This window comes from Pristis pectinata, chromosome 9 (assembly GCF_009764475.1).
Source record: "Pristis pectinata isolate sPriPec2 chromosome 9, sPriPec2.1.pri, whole genome shotgun sequence".
Taxonomy (NCBI): Eukaryota; Metazoa; Chordata; class Chondrichthyes; order Rhinopristiformes; family Pristidae; genus Pristis; species Pristis pectinata.
In genome coordinates, this window is record NC_067413.1 from 98,155,198 (window position 1) to 98,180,438 (window position 25,241).

Consider the following 25,241-nt stretch of genomic DNA (forward strand, 5'->3'; position numbering starts at 1 on the left):
AGTGGTGGGTGCCTGGAACACACTGCCGGGGCCTGGTGGTAGAGGCTGATACAATAGGCACATTTAAGAGACTCTTAGATAGGCACATGGAAGTAAAAAAAATGGAGGGTTATGGGCTGTGCAAAAGGGAAGGGTTAGATTGATCATGGAGCAGGTGTTCATATAGTTTGGCACAACATCATGGGCTGAAGGGCCCGTACTGTGCAGTACTGTTCTATGTTAACTGCTCAGTCCCAGGCATTTCAAAGGTCAATTAATTCTCCCAAAGAGTGAACTGGATTAGAGTGAAAAATGGTTGACAGTTAGATTTCTAAATTCAAAATGTAATGGAGCTACCAAAGTGTAATGGAAACTAGTCAATCAGGAGCAGGCTCACTTAACCAATTGGAACACAACATTGACAAGTGTGAAGTCATAGAGGCATCGAGTTGTACAGCACAGAAACTGGCCCTTGGCCCACCATAACCATGCCAATTGATACACTGTTCCATCAGAATGACGAGACCAAGAAAGGAAAACTATAATGTAAATGCTATTAGTCTATGTAATGTGGCACAAGAATGGGATGGGGGTTATCTGAGAACAACCGTAAATAAAGCAGAAGGATTCTTCAGCTAGACAACATGTGAGACTGAGTAATAAAAATAGGAATGTTATGTGCAGATGATAAACATGATGATGCTGGAGGAACTCTGCAGGCCAGGCAGCATCTGTGGAGAAATGCAGACGGTCAACATTTCGGGTCAGGACCCTTTGTTTCTTAGTCCTTTGTTTCTCGAGCATTACTGCTCCACTGCAAAGTCTCTTCAAGGATGCTCACTTTGAAGTTTTCTTCCAGTCCTGAAGAAGGGTCCTGACCCGAAACGTCGACCACCTGCTTTTCTCCATGGATGCTGCCTGGCCTGCTGAGTTCCTCCAACATCATCGTGTTTTTCATCTAGATTCAAGCATCTGCAGTCCTTTGTTTCTCTAATGTTATGTGCAGCCAAGGTTACATGGTTTGCTGGAGCTACAGAATACTAAGAAACTGTATTTTTGCACCAGGAAGGATTCAAATTTATGGAATTCATTTAAGTATTCACTTTAGACTAAAGTAAAATATACATAATTTTTAAAAAATTATCCAACTTCCCCATGCTACAAGCCAAAATTGGGGAACCCCGGCAAATCAGGGCACGTCACTGGACTCCACATGGAGTCCAATGATAAAGTGCAATGACAGACGGAACAGTATCTGTCACTCAATAAATCCCCGGCTTCCAGCGAGTTCACATATATCTAGGACTTACTTTGGTGCAAAAAGTTGAATGCCAAAAGGTCCCCTCAGTACTGCCAGACACTGATAGGACAATCCAGCCTAAATTTATTTCATTTCTTTATGAGATCTATGCATCATGGCATTTATTGATCTGCACGTGCCCTTATAAAGGTGGTGGTGAGCTGATTTCTGGAAATACATAGTCCTTCTGGGGAAGGTACACCTATTGGACAGGCAGCCCCAGAATTCATACTCAGTAATGATGAAGCTATAAGAAAATATTTCCAAATCAGAATTACATTTGAGGTGGAGAAGTCATATTTCCCTGCTGCCCTTGTGCTTCTTGGAGGTAGATATTGTAGATTTGTGACCTGCTTTTGGAGTAGTCTTGGGGAAATAACTACAGTGGGTTTGGAGATGGTACACATGACAGAAATAATGTGTGAGAGGTGGGGAGTGAATGTTCATGGGAATGGATGAGCTGCTAATCTAGTGGGCAGATTTCTGCTGGATGATATTGAACTTATCGAGTACTGTTGGAATTGGATTTGTTTAGAAGATTCCGTGACATTCCTGACCAGCATCTTTAGGTAATGGCGTGTCATGAGAATATCCAACGCTGACCTAGTATACACATATATTTATAGTCCAGTAATAGTTCTGGTCAATAGTTAGTTATCCCTAGGATGATGAAGGTTTGGGGGTGTGACTTGGTAGTAATAACACTGCTGAATGTCAGAAATAAGTAATTAGACACTCTTGAATAGTGTGAATATTGCTTGCCACTTAGCCATTGCCTGAATGTGGTCTTGATCTTGCCTCATGCAGTCATAGGTTATGAAGAGTTACGAATGAACTGAAGAGTAATAATTCTACAATCAACATTTCATATTATTCTTCACAAATGTAAAAACATACAACAATCTTTGAGGAGCTCCATGGAATAGACGCTGACAGATAATTGCATTTATTCATGCTGCCGTCATCTTTTAAAAACTGCATCTGCTGAACAAAATGTTTAGCCAACAGAGTATTACCTGTTTCAATGTTTGTGGTGCTAATATATCAACAGACGTAGATCAAATTTTAATTTGTTTTTGACCTTGTGATAAATCTGGACAGAACTAGATTTTTGTAAATTTACAACAAACCTAGTGTCTTCCTTTGCATTCATGAAGCCAATCCACTGAAATATTAAGATACTAAATATCCATCCCCAATTTCTCCAAAGCATAAACAAATTCACTCAAGTTGGTAGCACATGCTATGGGCAAACTTTGAGATTATCAACTTATAATGTAATCACTCAATTCCTTCAGACACCTATTCAAGATGCTTAGAAATCATAATCAGCGTCATATTGCAAATTTAAGACATCGAACAGCTAATCAGAAGATATTATCATCACTTTTCTCAAGTGGATTCATCTTTTCACTTTGAAAGGAAGAATGAAAATATAGAAAAGCCGGAGAATATGGAAACACAGTTTTGAAATCCAGGATTTGAAAGACCTTTTTAGTTTGTTATATTAAGCACAACTTATTTTAGACAAGAAATTAAATGGCTTTCAGTTTCAAGCAATTATTGGATGCATACGACACTAAAATAGGTGGTGTCGTTGACAGTGTAGATAGTTATCGGGATTTACAGAGGGACCTTGATCAGCTGGGTAAGTGGGCCGAGGAATGGCAAATGGAGTTTAATTCCGTTAAGTTGGAGGTATTGCATTTTGGAAGACAAATCAGGGTAGGATATTCACGGTCAATGGGAGGGCCCTGGGGAGTGTTGTAGAACAGAGGGACCTAGGGGTACATGGTTCCCTGAAAGCAGTGTCACAGGTAGACAGGGTGGAGAAGGCTTTTGGCACGCTGGCCTTTATTAGTCAGGGCACTGAGTATGGAAGTTAAGATGTTATGTTGCAGTTGTACAAGACGTTGGTGAGGTCACATTTAGAAGTGTGTGTTCAGTTTTGGTCATGCTGCTATGGAAAGATGCCATTACACTGGAAAGAGTGCAGAGGAGATTTACAAGAATTTGAGGGACTGAATTATGGAAAGAGGTTGAGCAGGTTGGGACCTTTTTCCATTGGAGCATAAGAGACTGAGGGGTAGTCTTATAGAGTTTTATAAATTCATGAGGGGCAGAGATAGGGTCAATCTGCACAGTCTTTTTCCCAGGGTTGGGGAATCAAGAACTAGAGGGCACAGGTTTAAGGTACGAGGGGAGAGATTTAATAGGAATCTGAGGAGTAACTTTTTCACCCAGGGGGTGATCTGTATGTGGAATGAACTGCCAGAGGAAGTGGTTGAGACAGGTACAATACCAACATTTAGAGGGTACTTGGGTAGGTACATGGATAGGAAAGGTTTAAAGGGATATGGGCCAAACATGGGCGAATGGGACTGGCTTAGATGGGAATCTTGTTCAGAATGGACCAGCTGGGCCAAAGGGCCCATTATTGTGCTGTATGACTCTGACTATATTTATTCACAAAGCATGCCACAACTTTTTAAAATGTTTATCAATGCAGCATTGCAATTCAATTCACTTGCACTGGCCTCTCAAATAAGTAAATGTCTTCTTTATGCAAAACTGAACTGCCATCTAATTATTCCAATTATGAAAAAGTTAAACAGTGAAGTATTTTGAAGAAGACAAACAGTTTCCAACTGCGACACTAAGTAAGATCCACACCTTACAAATGGAATCATTTCATCGTGCAGCATTTGTGCAGGGAATGGAAAGTATTACACCAGCTGCTTCTCCATTGAGGTCAAGGTGTGTTATTCAAACAAACTCCATTTTACAACCAACTGCCTTTCCAGAGAACATTTGATGCATCTTCCAGTATTAATGTTCTTCAGCTTAAAAGTGCCACTGTAGATTTGTAGCTTAATCAAAGGGATCAACTCTGCAGCTGTACAGAATTAAGGAGGCATTAAATGCAGCAATTTCACTAAAGACTGAACAAAAGAAACCACTTTTCTTCACAGTAATTGGAATATTGAAATACCTACTTATAAATGTGCGTAAACAAGCAACAGGTACAGGAGGTCGTCTAAAAGGATTTAATAGTAATTTTTTTTTCAGGATTTTTCAGAAGTAGTATATTTTATCTAGTGTTTAGTAATAGGCCACAGCTGGAGGTAGAAAAACACTTCTTAAATTCATTTTTCAGGATCTGGGCATTACTGCCTATCTGTAACGGCCCTTGAGAAAATAATGGCTAAGATAATGATGATGGGGAAGACTTGAAAATGGTAATGTGATGTGGTTATAAGATTAAGATAAGATGTCTTTATTAGTCACATGCATATTGAAACACAGAGTGAAATGCATCTTTTGGGTAGAGTGTTCTGGGGGCAGCCCGCAAGTGTCGCCACGCTTCCAGTGCCAACATAGCATGCCCACAACTTCCTAACCCATACGTCTTTGGAACGTGGGAGGAAACCGGAGCACCCGGAGGGAACCCACGCAGACACAGGGAGAACGTACAAACTCCTTACAGACAGTGGCCGGAATTGAAAGCGGGTCACTGGCGCTGTAATAGCATTACGCTAACCCTACACTATCATGCCATTAGATTCTTCTTTGCAGGGATAGTCACTGTCTGGCACATTTGTAGTGTGAAGATCCTTGCCATTTATCAGTCCGTGCCTGAATGTTGTCTGGATCTTGCTGCACACAGGCATGAATGCACTATTTTGTTTGCTAAGGAATAAACAAATGGAATTGAATATTGTGCAGTCATCTGCAAACATCTCCACCTCTAGAATATAGAACAGCATAGCACAGGAACAGGCCCTTCAGCCCATGATGTCTGCATTGAACACAATGCCAAATTAAACTAAATCTCTTCTGCCTGCACATGATCCATGCCCCTCCATTTCCTGCATATTCATGTGTCTATCTAAATGCCTCCGTGTCACGAGGATCTCTATCTCCTTCCTGTACTCCGACTCATCATTATTTGAGATACGGATCACTACGGTGGTGTCATCCGCAAACTTGTAGTTGGAGTTAGAGCAGAATCTGGCCACGCAGTTGTGAGTATATAGGGAGTAGAGTAGTGGGCTCAAGATGCAGCCTTGTGGGGCACTAATGTTGAGAATAATCATGGCAGAGGTGTTGCTGCCTATCCTTACTGATTGTGGTCTGTTGGTCAGGAAGTCAAGGATCCAGAGAAGCTGGAATCTAGATGAAAAACACGATGATGCTGGAGGAACTCAGCAGGCCAGGCAGCATCCGTGGAGAAAAGCAGGCGGTCAACGTTTCGGGTCAGGACCCTTCTTCAGGACTGAAGATAGGAAAAGGGGAAGCCCGATATATAGGAGGGAAAAGCAGAGCAGTGATAGGTGGACAAAAGAGGGGAGGCGGGGTGGGCACAGGTGGTGATAGGTAGACGCAGGTAAGGGATAGTGATAGGCAGTGATAGTCTAGTGATAGACCTGCATCTACCTATCACCACCCTGTGCCCACCCCACCTCCCCTCTTTTGTCCACCTATCACTGCCCTGCTTTTCCATCCTATATATTGGGCTTCCCCTTTTCCTATCTTCAGTCCTGACCTGAAACGTTGACCGCCTGCTTTTCTCCACGAATGCTGCCTGGCCTGCTGAGTTCCTCCAGCATCATCGTGTTTTTCAGTCAAGGATCCAGTTGCAGAGGGAGGTGTTGAGTCCCAGGTCTCAGAGTTTGGAGATGAGTTTGCTTGGAATTATAGTATTGAAAGCGGAGCTGTAGTCAATAAACAGTAGTCTAACATTGGTGTCTTTACTGTCCAGATGTTCCAGAGATGAGTGTAGGGCCAGGGAGATGGCGTCTGCCGTAGACCTGTTTTGGTGGTAGGCGGATTGCAGTGGGTCGAGGTTGTCTGGGAGGCTGGAGTTAATGTGTGCCATGACCAACCTCTTGAAGTACTTCATGATGGTGGATGTCAGAGCCACTGGGCGGTAGTCATTACGGCATGTTACCTTGTTCCTCTTAAGTACTGGGATGATAGTGGTCTTCTTAAGGCAGGTGGGAACCTCAGATTGAAGCAGGGAGAGGTTAAAAGTGTCTGCAAATACCCCCACCAGCTGATCTGCATAGGATCTAAGGACACAGCCAGGGACACCATCTGGGCCAGATGCTTTCTGCGGGTTCACTCTCTGGAAGACTGATTTTACGTCTGCAGTGGTGACCATGGGTTCATGTGCACTGGAGGCTGTCAGGGTGGGTGGTGACATTCCAAACCCCTTCTGTTCAAAACACGCATAGAATGCATTATAAGGAGTATCAATAGGGTAGACTGCAGGAAACTTTTTCCCATATCAGAGGTAGATAAAACTAGAGAACATAGATTTAGATTAAGGGGGGGAAGAGATTTAGAGGGGATATGAGGAACATTATCTTCATCCAGAGAGTGCTAAGTACCTGGAATGCACTGCCTGAGAGAGTGGTCAAAGTTGGGTCGCTGGCAGCATTTAAGAAGTGTCTAGACGAGCACCTGAATTGCCTAGGTGTGGAGGGCTACGGACTAAGTGCTGAGAGATGGGATTAATATGGAAGGGTGCCCACTGGTTGGCATGGATGAGTTGGGCCGAATGGCCTATTTCCAGGCCATATGATTCTATGACTATGATCTATATCCTTTGCACAACCTTTGCTACAGGAAGCGGTCTTCAATGTGTTGGCTCACAATGCTGCAAAATTCAGCGCAGATATTGCAATTATCTAACCCAGTGTGATCACAACAGTATTTACAGTTATGGATGAAGATCTTTAGTGCCAGTTGTTCAGACAGTTTTTCAGAAATAGATCGCACAGACCAATGCCATCAATACAAGCTGGTTACAGGGACTGGATTTACCCATAATCCTTGACAGGCTCAGAGACCTGTACAATACCAGGGGCCTAATAGGAACAAAATCTTAAAATGCAACAGATGAAAAGTGGACTCCATTATGTTTCCTCCAGTGATAAAATAGTACCTATTGATCCACAACAAACACTATATAAACAATAGTCTTGGGAGATGGGTGACATCACCACAACTTACTATACTATATTTATAAGGAGAGGGAAAACACATCAGAGGTCAGTCAGAGGACTGGATGTCATAGAAAGGTGGAGTAAGTGGATTGTTACAAACAGAAGGGATGTGAATCACTGAAGTGATTTGTAGATGAGAATGCATGCAGTGCTACCGAAAACATGCCAACTATCTTGATTTTTTTATACATAGAGTCTAAAAATAGACTCAAAGGCATAGACATCAAAGTCCACTGCATCAGATATATTCAGTGTCACCAATGTTAGAGGGACAACGACAAAGGTATGTTAATCACATGTATTTCTGATGTGAAGCAGATCAAATATGGTGTGCTTTCTGGGTTAAAGGATTTCCATTTACATTTAAACACTACTTTAACAGTCATGACATGAGCAAATAATCAATATAATACAGATAGTGTATAGTATAACAAACCATAAAATAATGGGCTTGAGTAAACCATGTTATTCTCAAATAAAGGTACTTACTAATGAAATAGTTCTACTACTTACCATCAGGAAATTGATCAGCATCATCATCAAACATGGCTTCTTTTAAGGCAGATTTACTGACAGAAGTGCTATCTGTACTGTTGTAGGGACTATAATCACGTGGCCGGGAGCTACTGCGCTGGGACATGGTGTTTAGCATTGAAGTTTTATTGTCGAGGGCAACACGCCCTGAGTCAGTGGCGTCACCACCTCCTCTAGCATCAGCAACTCCAGCAGTGATCTATTGAACATAAGCAGAAAATAAGCACCGTTAGTAAAATAAATATTTATGCCCTTCCCTCACAATATTGCTCTTCCACATCCTATTTTTTCTCTTTCTCCCCAAAAAGGAATGATTTATTTTGTAAACAGTGGGCTAAGTTCGTAGCCCTCTCCACTCAGTTAGAAAGCTGAGGCTTCAAATCCTATTACAGAAAGTTAAGCACAAGTTTGAGACTCTGAACTGGCATGTTGTAGTGAGCGATGGAGATGCTATTTTAGATAAGAAGTTAAACAAATGTTCTGATGCTCTCTCCAGTGAATGCAAATGATTCTATGACACCTTTTTAAAGGGCCAGTTAGTTTTCTACAATGCAGTGATCAATATTTACTCTACAATAAATACAACTATAAACTGATGATCTGGTCATTATCACAATGCTCTTTTTGGGAGCTTGTTGTGCAAAACTTGGCTGCCATATTTTCTACACACATTTACACTTTAAAACATTTCACTTGATGTGGAGCACTTTGGGATGTCCTGGTGTCATGAAAAGAATTATAGAAACATTTTATAACTTTTATTCACAATGTCAGCTCATTAGTACCTGTTCAAAACAGTGAATCTCAATGAGCGGAGGGCAGTGGGCTTGATGTTTGGAGCATGTTTTGAGGTCCATATCAACCCACTTTCACCTGAGCACCATCATTTATATAGCGTTCCCTGGACTTGGATTCAATAAATGAGTATTTTCAATACATGGCAAAGTACAGCACAGAGAGAGGGCCATTTGGCTGATGTAGTTGCTTGTGCTCATTCCGAAACCTCTCCATTTGCCCAGATCCTTTTAAGTTTTTCCTTTCCAAGGAAGTGTGTGCTCCAATAATGAATCCATTCCCCTCTATAATGATTCAATTCAATTCCCCCCTTCTCTACCTCCATAGCTACCAGTGGTGAATCTTCTGGTAGAGAAGATAAAATTGTGTTTGTTTAAGAATTTCAGTACAATTCCTGTGTAGGACAAAGAGCAATATAATGCAGAGATGGATGGCTTGGCGAAGGAATAAATAAAATATACACAATGTACAATGGAAGAAGTATTCGTTTCACCAAGCACAAAATTAAATGCTATTGCTTGGAAGATTATGAAGGCTATTCCCAACTTTCCAGCACTTGCTTAAAGATGCAATGTAATCAATGATCAAAAAAAGTTTTTAGTTCCTGGGTAGGTTCTTTAACATTGTTATTATTATTTGTTATCCTCTTGCTTCTAATATATTAAATGAATTTTGATCTAAATACTTTTAAACATAATTTGGTCAGTACTGCCCTAAAACTTCTGGTTTGCCAACCCTCCAGCCTGAGACTTGTCCTTCAACTGCAAATGTGCTACCGAGAAGTTCTTGATCTGAGTTGCACATTATTGATGAGTTTCGTTCGGCTAGGAAATCCAAACCGAGAAGTTGATATAAAAGAGTAGGAAACATTCAAAGGTTCAGGCAGAAACTTGAACTGTTTCTTTCTCCTCAGATGCTGCCTGGCTTGCTGAGCACTTCCAGCACGTTGTTCTTATTTTCAGATTTTGAGCATCTGCAGTTTTCTGATATTTGCTTATGATTTGGTGAGCTACTTCTTTTGCACATCATGTCATTTATCCTTCCTGCAGTAAAAATGACCAACTTCGAAGTTTATAGACAGTATAGCATGGGACAAGGCCCTTTGGCCCACATGTCTGTGTTGACCATTATGTCCATTTAAAGTGCACGTCTGCCTGCACGTGATCTATATTTCTCAACTCCCTGCCTGTTCATGTGCTTTTCAACATGCCTTTTAAATTAAGCTATTGTACCTGCTTCCACTACCTTCCCTGGCAGTGCGTTCCAGGCACCTACCACTCTCCGTGTAAAAAAAACCTGCCTCGTAAATTTCCTTTACATCTTCTCGCTCTCACCTTAAAGCTATGCCCTCTAGTATTTGACATTTCCACCCTGGGAAAAATATTCTATCTACCCTATCTATGGCTCTCATAATTTTACATCCTTCTATCAGGATGCCCCTCAGCCTCTGACAATTCAGAGAAAACAATCCGAGTTTGTCCAACCTCTTATTATAGCTAATACTCTCTAATCCAGGCAGTGTCCTGATGACCCTCTCCAGAGCCTCCACATCCTTCCTGTAACGTAGCGACCAGAACTGCACACAGAACTCCAAATGTGGCCTGACCAAAGATTTTTTACACTTAACAGCCCAACTGATGAAGGCAAGTATGCCTTATGCCTTCTTTAATGCCCTATCTATTTGAGTGGCCACTTTCAGGGGAGTTATTGATTTGCACCCCAAGATCCCTCTGCACATGTAAAATCATTTTTGTACATAGAGTCATACAGCATGGAAACAGACCCTTTGGCCCCACCAGTCCATGCTGACCAAGATGCCCATCCAAACTAGTCCCATCTATCAGTGTTTGGCCCATAACCTTCTAAATCTTTCCAATCCATGTACCTGTCCAACTGTTGACGTTTCGGGTCGAGACCCTTCATCAGGACTGGAAAGAAAGGGGGCAGAAGCCGGAATAAGAAGTTGGGGGGAGGGGGAGGAGTACAAGCTGGCAGGTGACACGTGAGTCCAGGTGAGGGGGGGAAGGTAGGTGGGTGGGGGAGGGGGGATGAAAGGGAGTGATGTGAGAAGCTGGGAGGTGATGGGTGGAAGAGGCAAAGAGCTGGAGGAGGCCATAGGAGAGGACAGTGGACCATGGAATAAAGGGAAGGAGGTGGGGAATAGGAGGGAGATGATGGGCAGGTCATGATGGCAGGAGAGGGGAAAGAGAAGCAGTGAGGGGGCCACAGGAATGAGGCAAAATAAAGGGGGAGGGGAAAACAGAGGGGAGTGGTTACCCAAAGTTAGAAAAATCACTGTTGATGCTGTCAGGTTGGAGACTCCCAAGGCAGAATATGAGGCGTTGCTCCTCCAATCTGCTCATAGCCCACCTTGGGAGTCTCCAACCTGACAGCATCAACATTGATTTCTCTAACTTCCAGTAAACACTCCCCTCTGTTTTCCCCTTTCTCCCCTCCCCTTTGCTTTCCCTCATTCTTGTGGCCCCCCTCACCCCTTCCTCTCCCCTCCCCCACCCTCATGACCTGCCCACCTATTCCCCACCCTACCTCCCCTTTATTCCATGGTCCACTGCCCTCTCCTACCGGATTCCATCTTCTTCAGCCCTTTGCCTCTTCTACCAATCACCTCCCAGCTTATATCTCTCCCCTCCCCCACCCACTTACCTTCCCCCTCTCACCTGGACTCACCTATCACCTGCCAGCCTGTGCTCCTCCCCCTCTCCCTACCTTTTTGTTCTGGCTTCAGCCCTCTTCAGTTCAGGTCCTGATGAAGGGTCTTGACCCGAAACAACATCAACTGTTTATTTCCCTCCATAGATGCTGCCTGACCTGCTGAGTTCCTCCAGCATTTTGTGTGTTTTGCTCCTGATTCCAGTATCTGCAGAATCTCTGGTGTCTCTGTGGACCTGTCCAACTGTCTTTTAAAAGTTGTTGTTGTACCTGCCTCAACCACTTCCTGTAGCAGCTCATTTCATATACATACAACACTTTGTGTAAAAAAAAGTTGCCCCTCGGTTCCTTTTAAATCTTTCCTCTCTCACCTTAAACCTATGCCCTCTAGTTCTTGATTCCCCAACACTGGGGAAAAAGACTAAGTGCACTCACCCTATCTATGTCCCTCATAATTTTGTACACCTCTATAAGATCATCTCTCAGTCTCCTACACTCCAAGGAATAAAGTCCTAGTCTGTCCAATCTCTCTCTATAACTCAGTCCCTCATGGCATCATCCTTGTAAATCTGTTCTGCACTCTTTCCAGTGTAATAACATCTTTCCTATAGCAGGGCGACCAAAACTGAACGCAATACTCCAAGTGTGGCCTCACCAGCGTCCTGTACAACCGCACTGTGACCTCCAAACTTTTATATTCAATGCCCTGACTTATGAAGGCCAGCGTGCCAAAAGCCACCTTCACCACCCTATCTACCTGTGACTGCATTTGCCATTCCTTGGCCCACTTACACAGATGATCAAGATCCCCCTGTACTTTTTGACAACCTTCTTCATTGTCCACTATACCACCTACTTTAGTGTCATCTGCAAACTTACTAACCATGCCTTGTACATTCCTATCCAAATCGTTGATATAGATAACAAACAACATTGGGTCCAGCACCAACCCGAGGCACAGCACTAGTCATGGGCCTCCAGTCCGAGAAACAACCTTCCCCTGTCACCTTCTGCTTTCTACCATCAAGCCAATTGTGTATCCAGTTAGCCAGATCTCCCTGGATTTTCATGCCAAATTATAGATTTAAAATTAAGTTTAGGTTGTTAAAGAAGGAATTCTCCAATCTCCAACGTAACTTGCAAGTTTACTCGCTGAATTTGTTGTCCCATTTCATTAATGTATCATGAGATCAAAAAGAATGACCTGGTTTTCCAATGTGGGCCTTGTTAGGCTCACAAACTACAGTTTCGATGGCTCCGAAACACAGGTTGAACTTTGCTGAAGATGGCACACGTTGAGGCCACGTGAATAAAGTAAGGAAAATTAACAGGATTCCAAAGGGCTATTAGGAGTTAAATTATATGAAATAGACTTTAGCGCAGAAATGGGAAGGCAACCTAAACATCACCAGTAAAATCTGATAAATATTACAAAGATTCAGGATTATTAACCAACATTGCCTTGCTTATGTTATTTCTAGCGAATGACACAAGTATCAGAAAGAAACTCAAGAACCATTTAAAATGATGTCCAACTGTTTGGGATCCCTATTGTTAAAGAATACAATGGCATTGAAAATTTAAACAAGGGTACCTATTTCGTTATGGAAAACATGATAGTGAAACAAATCCTTTCTTTAGCAGACATTGAGAGGTTCATAGCTGCCACCGGATAGGCTTCAGGAGTGGAAACCTTGGATGCCTTTCCCTCTCACAGACACAGTGTGTATTGTATATTATAGCACCTCAGCCATTTTTCCAGCCCAACATAATCCATTAGGTAGAAAGAACTGACCCAGGACCAATGGTCCTTGTGCATTCATTATATTTTCAATCCGGTAAGGGAAAGATAGGAAAGCACCACCTGTTCTGTACATAGTTGAAGAAATATCCTCCCTAAGTTGGTATCAATTAAGGCAAAATAATAGAAACATGCAAAATAGCTACCTGTTCCATATCCTCTTCCTTTTTAGCATCTCGTCTCAAAGGTTCATTCATTTCTTCTTGACTAAGGAGACTAAAGTTCTGGATTGCTTCAGTCATACCTCGAAGAGAGCAGTATATTTCTTCTGAGTTCATGTTTTCTGCATCATAGTTAAATGCACTGCTTAAAAGATGAAAATTATAAATTGGCAAAGTTTTATTGCGGGGGTGCTGTTGATTGAACTCTATGCGTTTTAAACAACTGTAATATTTTTGCATTACTACTGGAAAGCAGAAAGCAAAAACTAATCTCAGAAAATCTGGTTCCACATTGCCACAGACCAGGGCTTTAATAGAAACTACACTAAAAGCCTTGCTTTTCCACATGGGTTTTTCCATATTGTGTCTTGTCCCCAAGATCACCCCTGCATGAGTGCTGCAATTTTTATTCAAGTATATAAATAGCAAGATCACTAACCCGTCAGTGGAAAATAATGCTCATGGTTTGATTAAGGGGTATTATCGAAAAGAATAGCCAGTTTATTTTGTTGTATTTTGTCTCCTTTATGATGTAGTTAAATGCAAAATTCCACTCATGCCTTAGCAAGACGAAAGATGCAATTTCTGCGTGACAGTTTTATATGTGAAATGCCTTGGGTAAAACAATAGTTTTTGACTGTGCCTGAAGACACTGATGATCTTGCTGGCATCAGAAACTTGGACCTCCTTTATTTCCCCATTAACCCCTTTCTAAAATGCAAATTTTAAAATGTCATAGAAATATCACAAAGTTGTACAGCAGAGAAACCGGCCCTTTGGCCTGCCAAGTCCGCTGACGTTTGTCCATCTACACCAATCCCATTTGCTTTCATAAGATCTGTATCCTTCTACGTCCATTTAACTGCCTGTCTGAATGACTCTTAAACGTATCTGATTTTGCCACCTCCTCTCGCAACGAATTCCAGATGTCAACCACTTTCTGTGTGAAAAGCTTTGCCCTCAAATCCTGTTTAAAATTCCTTCCTTTCACTTAAACCTATGCGTTCTTGTTTTTGATAGCCCTGCCATGGGCAAAAGATTCTGACTATTGACCCTATCTATGCCTGTTATAATTTTATATACCTCTATTAGATCACCCCTCAGCTTCCTTTGCTCCAGGGAAAACAAGCTCAGCCCATCCAAACTTTCCCCATAACTGAAGTCCTCCAATCTAGGTAACATCCTAATGAATCTCCTGTGCGCTCTCTCCAGCACACCCACATCCTTCCTACAGTGTGGCAACCAGAACTGCACACGATACTCCAAATGCGGTCTAACCAGTGCTTTGTAAAGTTGAAACATAATGTCCCAACTTTTATATCCAATTAGCCTGCTCGCCGTAGATCCCATGTGCCTTAACCTTCTGGTCCAGCCCATTGTGTGTGACTTTGTCAAATGTACGTACAGACAATGTCTATCGCAATGCCTACATCAATTTTCTCAGTGACCTCTTCAAAAAGCTCAATCAAAATAGTGAGGCAGGACTTCCCCTGCAAAAAGCAATGCTATCTCTGATCAGCTCCTACTTTTCCAAATGTTCATAAATCACATCCCTTCGAATTTTTTCCAATCATTTCCCTACCACTGACACAAGGCTCACTGGCCTGTAGTTGCCTGGCTTATTTCCGGCTGCCCTTCTTAAAAAAAGGAACAACTTCAGCTTCTCCCAGTCTTCTGGTACCTCACCTTCGTCTAACAAAGATGGGAAAATCTCCATCAAGGGTCCAGCTATCTTCTGCCTTGCTTCTCATAGCAACGTAGGACAGATCTTATCCAGCTTTGGGGATTTATCCACCCTTTGGTGCCTCGTGACATCTAACACCTCCTCCTTCTTGATACTGACCTGCTCCAGATTAACCATGTACCCCTCCCTGAACTCACTATCTTCCACATCCTTCGCCATGGTGAATACAGATGAGAGAAGAGTTTAGGTGAAGAACTGTGACTTTCAGTGCATTTATTATGTTATTTTGTTCAATCCATGTTCCTACATAAATCCACCTACCTGAATATGCACAAAATCTTTGAGAATTTATTTCTGAACATGCAAAATTTCTTGGAAATGTTCCGCAAGTCAGCATACATTCATCAGTAACTAATGGGGCCTCACCTCTAAGCTCACATTACCTTGGTGGTAGAGTATTCTGAGTTGTGTTGGTTGGTGAAGTAAGGGGACTAGTCCACCCTGCAGGTGAGCGTGGTGTGCTTCGGGCTACAGAGCTGTTTCCTGATCCCTGCTAATTAAACAAAGTGAAATTAATATTTCATCATGCAATTTTCCAATTGCATCTAAACCAAAAAATATCTTTTTTTATATATTCTATCGTCTCTCCAAATAAATGGATATATCTTTATAAAAATATACAATCTAGCTTCTTAGTTTATGACTATACACTATTCGGAGGTCTATTTAGTTATACACACACAGGTTGTACTTTTCTGGTATTATAATCACATTATATGTTGTATATTCAGCAAAGATAGTTACACACTCCAGGAAGATATTCTATCAATCAGATTCAACAGTTTTCCTGCAGTATTTTGCCTAATTGAATTGGTTTCCTTTTTCCTTCCTGTAAACTACTTAGCTCCATATAAACATCATACAAAAGTCAGGTAACTGCTCCTTTTGGGGCAAGATCATGTAGATCTTCGCATCTTTCCAATTATGTGATCATATGAAGACTGGACTTCTGGAGCCAATAACCAAATATGGTTTGTTGCAAGCTGTGCTCAACTTTCTCAGTACTTTTCCTGTGGGAGAAAAACTTTAGATGAAATGATTCATGATATTGTGCAAATACATTGATTATATGCTCTTGTGGTTATTTCCTTGAACTAGATGTCTCCGTGGAAGAAATGCAAGAAAAGGTTGCCTTATAGAAGTGCTGGGCTACATATGTGTGAAGTTGAGTGTTTGCTGCTCCTTGAAATTCATTGGAAAGTTGTTCATATGCTATGAGTGAGTAATAAGAAAGTGTTTAAATCCGTCCTCCTGCAAGGCTTTTCATGCTATGTTAAAATGTGAGCTGATACAAGTCATTTAACTTCACTTCTGGATGAGAGAATGAAGTAGTTCTGTAATTCTGTCATCATTCAGGAAAGACTAAGTTTTAGTCTCACAATCCCATAGCTTTTCAAATGGAATCTAAGTTTAAAAAGTGAATTGCAATGTAAAGAATTTTGTTTGCAGACCACAGAACAAGGACACACAACTTGCAACCTAATATCGCTGAAATAAAGAAGGTGCATTCTGAAGCTGGGGCTCCTTGGCCCACCGCTCCTTGAGGCATCCTGGAAGGCCATTTGCAGTCAACAGCCTTCTGGTAGTCATGTGGCAGCCAAAACAATACCACTGAAAGGGCACACGAAGGCAAAAGCAAAAAGAAAACAGAAAGAAGGTGATTGGCAGATGTCTTTCTGCAGTTTGGCCTTTAATTTGTAAAATTCATTTGGAATGTTTGGCAATGTGGACAACCCTAGTTGCCTGGGAGCCACTCCTTGGTATGCAGTATGACCAAGCTGACACTATGGTAGTCAGCTACAGAAGGAAGATATTGGACTGGTGCCGAATGGGGAATAGAGGATGTGCTTGATGGTGTCACAGCTGGAGAAGTTGTTGATGGATGCCTGGCCATAAAGGGACTGCTTGGGTTGCTTCCTCTTGCTCCTTTTCAACCTTCTCCCACTGCTGTTCTGAAGCTGCTTGATTTGTATCTGGTGGTAAGGGTTGAGGCCCCATGCTGATGTGCTTGGGCATTGCACATTGTGGGACTTGCTCTGTCAGACACAATGGGACTCCTCCAGAATGGTTCTCACAGTGGAATTGTTATTTCAGCCCACCAGTTTTACCTTATTCAGTGTGGTAGCATGGCATACATTGTGCATTGGCTTCACACAGCAAAAAAAAAGTCACATTATTTGTGGATAACGCCTTGTTGCCTGGGAGTCATTCTCTGATTTGCTGTGAAGGTTCAAAGGGCTCAGGGAACTGCTACTGAATACTGGATGTTGTCCTGCATAATGCATTGTGTTCAAAGCATCACAAGAACATTGAGGAATTAGAACTCCTTTCAATTACGATATATCTCAGAATTGATATGTGGTGCCCAGAAAGCAATATACAATAGTCAGTAGGATGCCACAATTTGGGTAAACCTGTACCCATCACAGAGCCACATGTTTGCTGCATCAGCTGCTTTCTTGCTTTAGAATGACATGTAGTCACCTATCTTTGAATAGAAACTGTGAAGGATCTCCTTTATGCAACAGGGAATGACAAACTCCAAGATGTGTAGACAGAGAGGGACTGGGTGACCAAAAGGCAGAAAAGCAGCTTCACTCAGGTAGTCCAGGTATCTCCTGAGCCCTACTCACTCCCTAACAGATTTTCCCCTTTAGATATAGTTGAGGGTGATGATACTTCATGGGAGTACAGCCAGAGCCAGAAAGTGGCATAATGAGTGGCTCAGCTGTACAATGGGGAGAAGGAATACTGATAAAGGATTCAATAATTGAGGTATTTCTATAGCAATGGACATGACTACAAGATGGTGTGTTGCCTGAGATTAAAATGAGATTAAAAAAAAAGGATTTTAAAAATTGGTAATCTCAGGATTACTCCCAGTGCCATGTGCTAACAAGCAGAGAAACAGGAAGAAAGGGGGAATTAATGCATGGCTGCAGAGATGGTACCAGATGGAGGGCTGTATATTCCAAAAGTTTGGAACTGTTTCTAAGGCATGTGGGACATTTACAAGTTGGAAAGCTTACACCTCAATGGGACCAAGACTAAAATCCTTGCAAGAGGATTTGCTTCCGCTTTTAGGGAGGAAGTTTTTGGCAAATACTTTTTTGGCAAATGGATGGGAAATTGAGAGAAGAGCCAGGAGGGAGAGGAAAAAAAGCTAGAGGTGCAAGTTAGAAATGTAGTAAGCAAAATAAATAGGCAGTGGAGATAAATGCAAGCAGCAGATAGGGTCAGAGTACAGAAAATTTTATACAGTTAAATTTGAATGCACTCTAACTAGATGCATACTGCTCCAACAAGGAGGATGAATAATAGCACAAGTCATAAACAGATATATTCTAATCGTCATCAGAGAAACATGGCTTTAATGTGACCAAATATTTCAGGGTATTCCAAATTTAGGAAGGATAAGCCAAAAGCAAAAGAAGGTGGAGTAGAGCTTTTAAAGGATGGCATCAGTACACTGGTTAGAAAGGACATTGGTTGGCAGTCCATGGTATAAAATTAAGATCAGTTTGGGTAGAGCTAATCTGCATCAGAGGCAGAAAACGCTGGTTGGAGTTGTTCATTCTGGTGATGGAGGGCACGATATAAATAAGGAAATTGGAGGTATGTGACGGGGTAAAATGGTAATCATGGGGAACTTTAATCTACACAGACACTGGGCAAGTCAAATTAACATCAACAATGTGGCGTTCCTAGAATGCAGACAAGATGAATTTCTAAATCAGTATGTTGAGGAACTGACTGGCTGTTTTAGATCAAGTATTATGCAACAAAAAAGGGTTAATTAATAAAATAAGGTAAAAGGGACCTCTAGGAAAGAATAGATACACTAAATCTGAAAGTGATGAGGATGAATCTGACACTAAGGTCTTCAATCTAAACAAATAAAACTATGAAGGCCTCTGCAGCTCCAGCATGGAAAAATTCCATGCATAAACATTCACGAGCAGGTTGACCTTAACAACTTCTGAAAATGCATTCCTTGTGCAGCTCTGAAGTTGCAGTTATGGCTGAAGCAGGAGGCAGACTTCAATACAGATGTTTTAATGTAGCACAAATGTCTCATGCTTCCTCCCTGAACATACTTTGGCTTATTGCAGTCCTCCTCCTTCTTCTTCTCCCTTTCTACCAGTTTCTGTCTTCTCCACCAGCCCTTTGCTCATTCTCCTGTGCTTCAAACAGAACACCTATTAATGCAGCTATATATGTGAGTTGGTTTTAGGGTTGTGAAACTAGTATCTCTCAGCATGGGGCATAGCAGTCCCTGTGGATTTCTGTGATATGAACCAATGCTAGAAATCTCCTAACACTTGTGGAATGATAAGAACAGCTAGCAGAAATCAATCAGTGATTGAACTGAAAGTTGTTGATCATTACTTTACACAGTACTGGCAGGGAATCCTTTCTGGTGTTGGACGTGTGTTCATCTGTACATGTGTAGGAAAGGAGATTACTGGAGCAAGGTGATTACTGGTGTCAAATCAGTATTTGTCTACTTTACTCACTTGCAAGTACATTAGCTGCACAAGCACTAAAACCCTTCATGGATCAATGCCAAAAATATGCAAGAAGTACCGTGTTGAAACCGATTTGATACAACGGGTGTTAGAGAGCCAAACCTTGTGGTCATAATTGTGTCTGGGTTGTTGAAATAAACAATTAACTTCATCATAAACATTTTTAATCAGTAGATAAAAATTAAGTCTGTTGCAGATTTATCGCAAGTGACACAGCTTGCTGCATTAACAACCTATTTCAATTGAATCAAAGTTAAATTATCAGTTATTTTAAAAAAAAGTAGGATGACTATAATGAGCTAAGCTTGAGCAAGTATTGTTCTTTTAAATGGCAAAAAATTACCTGGATAGTACTGCCTAAACTGCGAAGGTGTGTCTGAAGAAGTTTGGTAGCTCCATCTTGGAATGTTTTGGGTAGGGCTCCAAGCAGCATGCTGAACTCTGGCGTGTTGAGTTGAAATAAGCATATTAAAACTGACTGAGCGGCCTAAAAGAGAAAAGAGTACTTGAAGTGACAACGAGAGGAAACAATAATTAAACCCATCATCATATTTACAATTTCAATTCCAGTTTCACAATTCTTGCTCACTATAAATCATTTAAACGTCTTTTCATTTAAAGGAGAAGAAATCATGAACTGAAACTGGAAGCCCAAATTTTGGTACCAAGGCCATCAACAATTTTCATTTTAAACTCATTTAAACTAATTTATATTGTTATCGCTTCCAATTTGTCCATTAAAGTCTCAATAAAACACACGTGCTTATTGTTGTCTCTAAGTTACTCATTAAAGTTTTAAACAGTTAATTAGAGACATCAGAAAAAAGAATGAAGAATGCTTTAAGAGTTTCCCAGGTCCTCAATATTTCCAAAAGGTCTGGTTGACATATCAGTGCAGTTTAGAGGCACTGCTACAGTGTTGCAGGTGCTATTCATGTGGATGAGATAGTGATCCAAGTTCCTACCTGTCTGTTCACATCACAGTACCTGATAATGGCAAAAGACTCTAAGCATGCCCAGCTCAACAATCAATGCTGAAACATAATCAAAATAAACTACCTGACGATTTGCCTCACTTATTCTTTAGGGAATCACCTGTCCCTATGCAAAACAGGTGTTGATTTGGCAGTCAAAAGACTGGGTGCATTTTTAAAACAATTCACAAGCCAAGAAGTGTGAGATGTTCCAGTGATCTGTAAAGTTCAATTTAAATACAAAATATTTTATTTCATTTTTCCTACTGTTCTGTTTCAATGCTTTGCAGATGATTTTCATCTTAGGTCTGTCTGCATGTCAACATGAAACTGACAGACACACAACAGCTAGATGAAGAGTTAAGCTCCTTCTCTGACCAACCAAACCAATGAAACATCTCTCACTTCTTAAAAAATATCCTTGAACCTATCTGAATAACTTTACAATTAGAAAATAGGTAAAATGAGCAAGACATTTTAAATCAGCTCCCTAAGGTAAAAGGAGAATGTTTAATGCCAATACTTCATTACATTTCTTTGGACATGGAATAAGATTCTTACTTTAAGTGCAGATAGGATTTGCAGTCAATAGCTAAGTTCATGCCAAGAACTATCAAAGAAATCCTTTTAATGAAGAGAGAGCTACATTCAATAAGTACTGTCAGTAATTTTCCTATAAATATCTTTCATCTCTTACCTTTTTTGTTATTCATCTATAATTTCAATTTATGCAACTTATATTTGTCATGTTTATAATATACGGTGGTGCTGCTGAAAAAAGCTAATTTTCATGGCATTTATACCCTGGGTGTGTATGACCATGACAATAAACTTGAACTTGAGATATGCTGGAGGATTGGTCTGGAGAGGGTGCTGAGATTTACCAGCATATCGCCTGGAATGGAGTGCCTCAGTTTAGAGAGTGACTGAATACACTGGGTTTGTTTTCCTTGGAGTGAAGAAGGCTGAGAAGGATCTAATAAAGGTGTACAAAATTATGAGGGGCCCAGATAGGGTAGACAATAGTAAACTTCTCCCCATGGCAGAGGTGTCCATAACCAGAGAGCTTTGGTTTAAGGTAAGGACCAAGAGGTTCAGAGGGGATATAATGGAAGTAATTTTTTTCACCCAGAAGATGGCTGGAGTTTGGAATGCACTGCCTGAGAGGGCAGTGGAGGCAGACACGGAGTATCCAGATGTGCACCTGAATTGTCAAGGCATAGAAGGCTACAGTCCAAGCGCTGGTGTAGATGGGTACTTGATGGTCAGCATGGACAGGGTGGGCTGAAGGGCCTGTTTCTGTGCTGTATGACTATGACTAAATTTAGCCTTGTAGTCAGTAATTATAAATGCAAAATGCAATGGGGTGGCAAATAGATTTTGTTGAAAGGTATTACTCTTAAAAGGCAAGCTGATGCTGCCAATTACCTGAATAAATTTTATCTCAGTCAGTTTACAGAGTAAAAAAACAGCAGATACTGCTTTTTCCACATCAAACATGTTGCCATAATTTAAATAAAGTTAAAATAAAGACAAATAACTAAGCCTTAGTAAGAGTCAAGAGAAATGTTACTCAATTGCATAGGCATGAATAATTCTGAAATAATCAGAGTTTTGGCATAATTAAAACATATGCATGAAGAAACCTTTAGCGGGGTTTTGTCTCTTGTAGCTGTTATACACTCAACCAGTTTCTTGAGAGTTAACAAAGATTATTCACAGTAATAAGTTATATTATTTTGTTTGTATTTTCATCAGTGTTTTAAAATGTGAGACATTTCTATAATACTGCTATTTTGTTATCTGAATACAATTTTAAATGAATGAGCTGAGTAAACGATTACCTTAACTGAACTAATTCTGCATGCTTTGACAACTGTAAGGCACCATAAAAATAAGTAATCAAGTGCAGTTTATTTCAATCATTCAGTCTGACCAGGAAAATAATACAAAACGTAAATCAGTAAAGCAGGTACCTTTCTAACGTCAGAGCTTTTTGGCTCTGTTGTCCATGTGATGATTCTTGATACTGCCAGACGTGTTTCACTAGAATTTACGAAATCTGCCGGGTCCATCTGTATAGTCAACGTCTCAATGTATTTCAGAATGGCAACTTTCACCTGTAATTTACAGAGCAAAAACAGCTGATACTGCTTTTTCCACCTCAAACTTGTTGCCATAATTTACATAAAGTTAAAATAAAGACAAATAACTAAACCTTAGTAAACAAAATCAGTTCAGAAATTGTCAAGAAAAAACATTAACTGGCAGGAAGACTAAAATCAGAAAGACCTCGTATTTTAATTATCCAGCTATGGAGGCAAGTGACAAAATTGCTGTGGCTCAGGCTGACAATTTTAAATCGTTGCTGGCCACCAGTGAAGTGACACATGTGCTCCCCCTTTTCAAGTAGTACGGCAGGGAAAAGCCTGGTAATTACAGACCTATGAGCCTCACAATAGTAGTAGGGAAGTTCATGGAAAAAAATTCTGAAAGGAAGGATTAATGTTCACTTGGAAAAACAGGTACTGATCAGAGACGGTCAGCATGGCTTTGTCAAGGCAGGTCTCAGCTGACCAATTTGATTGAATTTTTTGTGGAGGTAACAAAGTGCAATGATGAGGGCAGCGCAGTGGAAGTGGTCTACATGGACTTCAAGATGGCCTTCAACAAGGTCTGACATGGGAGACTGGTCCAAAAGGTTCGGGCCCATGGTGCCAAATTAGATCCAAAATTGGCTTGACAATAAAGGACAGAGGATGATGGTACAGGGTTGTTTTTGTGATTGGATGCCTGTGACTAATGGTGTTCCACAGGGATTGGTGCTGTTGTAATACATGTGAATGATTTGGATGTGGATGTAGGACGTATGATTGGTAAGTTTGCAGAGGACGCGAAGATTGGTGGAAGTGTTGATAGAGTGGCAGGTAGTCTTAGGCTACAGGGTAATATTGATGTACTGGTGATATGGGCTGAGAAATGCAGACAGAGGTTAATTCAGATAAATGTGAGGTGATGCACTTTGGGAGTACTAATGAGGCTTGGACATACACCATGAATGGTGAGATCCTATGGAGTATTGAGGAACAGAGGGACTTTGGTGTGCAAGTGCAAAAGTCCTTGTAGGTAGCAGCACAGGTAGAAAATATGGTTAAGAAGGATACTGGCCTTCATAAGACAGGGCATTGAATAGAAGAGCAGCAAAGTTGTGCACCAATTCTGTAAAATGTTGGTCAGGCCTCAGCCGGAGTACTGTGTGCAGTTCTGGCCATCACACTGTAGGAAATATATGATCATGCTGGAGAGGGTGCAGAGGAGATTTGCAAGGATGTTGCCTTAGGATGGAACTTTTCAGTTATGAGGAGAGACTGGAGAGACCAGGTACATTTGCCCTGGAGCAGAGCAGGTTAAGAGGGGACATGATTGAGGCATCTAAAATTATGAAGGTACAGACAGGATAGACTGCAGGAATCTTTTCCCCTTATCAGAGGTAAGTAAAACTAGAGGACATAGATTTAGGGTGAGTAAGAGATTTACAGGGGATCTGAGGGGTCCTTTCTCACCTAGAGTGGCAACTACCTAGAAAGCACTGCCAGAGACAGTGGTGGAAGCAGAATCGTTAACAGCATTTAGAAGGCTATAGGCCAAGAGCTGGAAGATGGGATTAACACAGGCGGGTGCTCACTGGTTGGCATGGACTTGGTGGGTCGATTGGCCTGTTTCTGTGCTGTGTGTGACTCTATTAATTCATCTTTTACAAATTTTATCCAATTGCAAAAAACTTTTATTCTCATCAGGCACTTTTGAATTTGTGTTGTTCAAATCTTCCTCCTGAAAAGGTACCCGTAATCCTGTTTAATAAGATTATGGTTAATCCATGACTGAAAACCAATTACCTGCCCTTGATCTATACAGTTCGATACCCCTGTTGAATACAAAAAAGTCAATAGTTTCTCTCAACTGTTGAAATGATAACCCAAAATCGTGGCTGAAACGTTCAACAGGTTTGAGTATAAATTGTACTAAAATAGTCGTTTGGCAAAGAAGCTAAGAATTCACACTAACTCATGGGAGGGAAGGAAAGAAAAGAATGACCTCTTCAATATGAAAGAGCAGCGTCAGTCAAGTTGTGTTGAAAATTAAATGGTTTCCAACAGTTTATAAATTGAAGTGACACATTTTAATACCTGAAAAACCAAAATGAAAGACCAAGATGTGCAGAGTCTAGGGTGAAGTGAACAGAAATAAAGTAGGATAGCAGGAATTCATTTGGAGCTTGTGGCCAGCAATCAGGAGTAGCTACTCCAACTGGCAATATTTCTCTTTAGTCCAAAAAATTAGAGACCATTCACTGTATGTTAGTGTTGACCTGATTATGGTTGATGAAGTCAGTACGGGCCAGCACTTGAACCTGATTCCTTTGTGGTCTGTACAGAAGAGTTACAGAGTCATACATCACAGAAACAAGCCCTTTGGACCACCTTGTACATGCCAACCTTTCTGCCCATCTTCACTAATTTCATTTGCCCACATTAGGTCCCATATCGTTCTGTACCTTGTCTATTCAAGTGCCCATGTAAATGCCTCTTAAACATATGAACCAGTGCATTTTCTCACTCAGCCAGGATCAGGGACTCACCAAAATAACAGTAATGATAGATATAATAATCCTAAAGTATATATATTCTACAGTACCGAACAGTTTCCACCCCAAAGTTAAAGGAAATAGGTGAGATCATCACA

At 41.0% G+C, this 25,241-nt stretch overlaps 1 protein-coding gene across 33 annotated transcripts in view; it reads right to left on the minus strand.

Moving 5' to 3' along the window:
• clasp2 (cytoplasmic linker associated protein 2) overlaps positions 1-25,241 on the minus strand; it is a 251,826-nt gene that overhangs the window by 23,472 nt on the left and 203,113 nt on the right. For 19 of the 33 annotated variants that reach the window (XM_052023838.1, XM_052023829.1, XM_052023823.1 and 16 more), the window contains 5 exons: positions 22,475-22,618; positions 19,868-20,011; positions 15,379-15,488; positions 13,237-13,396; positions 7,804-8,023 (listed from right to left, as the gene is read on the minus strand). In XM_052023838.1, coding sequence (XP_051879798.1) covers positions 7,804-8,023; positions 13,237-13,396; positions 15,379-15,488; positions 19,868-20,011; positions 22,475-22,618 — 778 coding nt within the window. The remainder of the gene's footprint in view (positions 1-7,803; positions 8,024-13,236; positions 13,397-15,378; positions 15,489-19,867; positions 20,012-22,474; positions 22,619-25,241) is intronic. The other 14 variants (XM_052023843.1, XM_052023844.1, XM_052023836.1 and 11 more) reach the window with 3 other exon arrangements.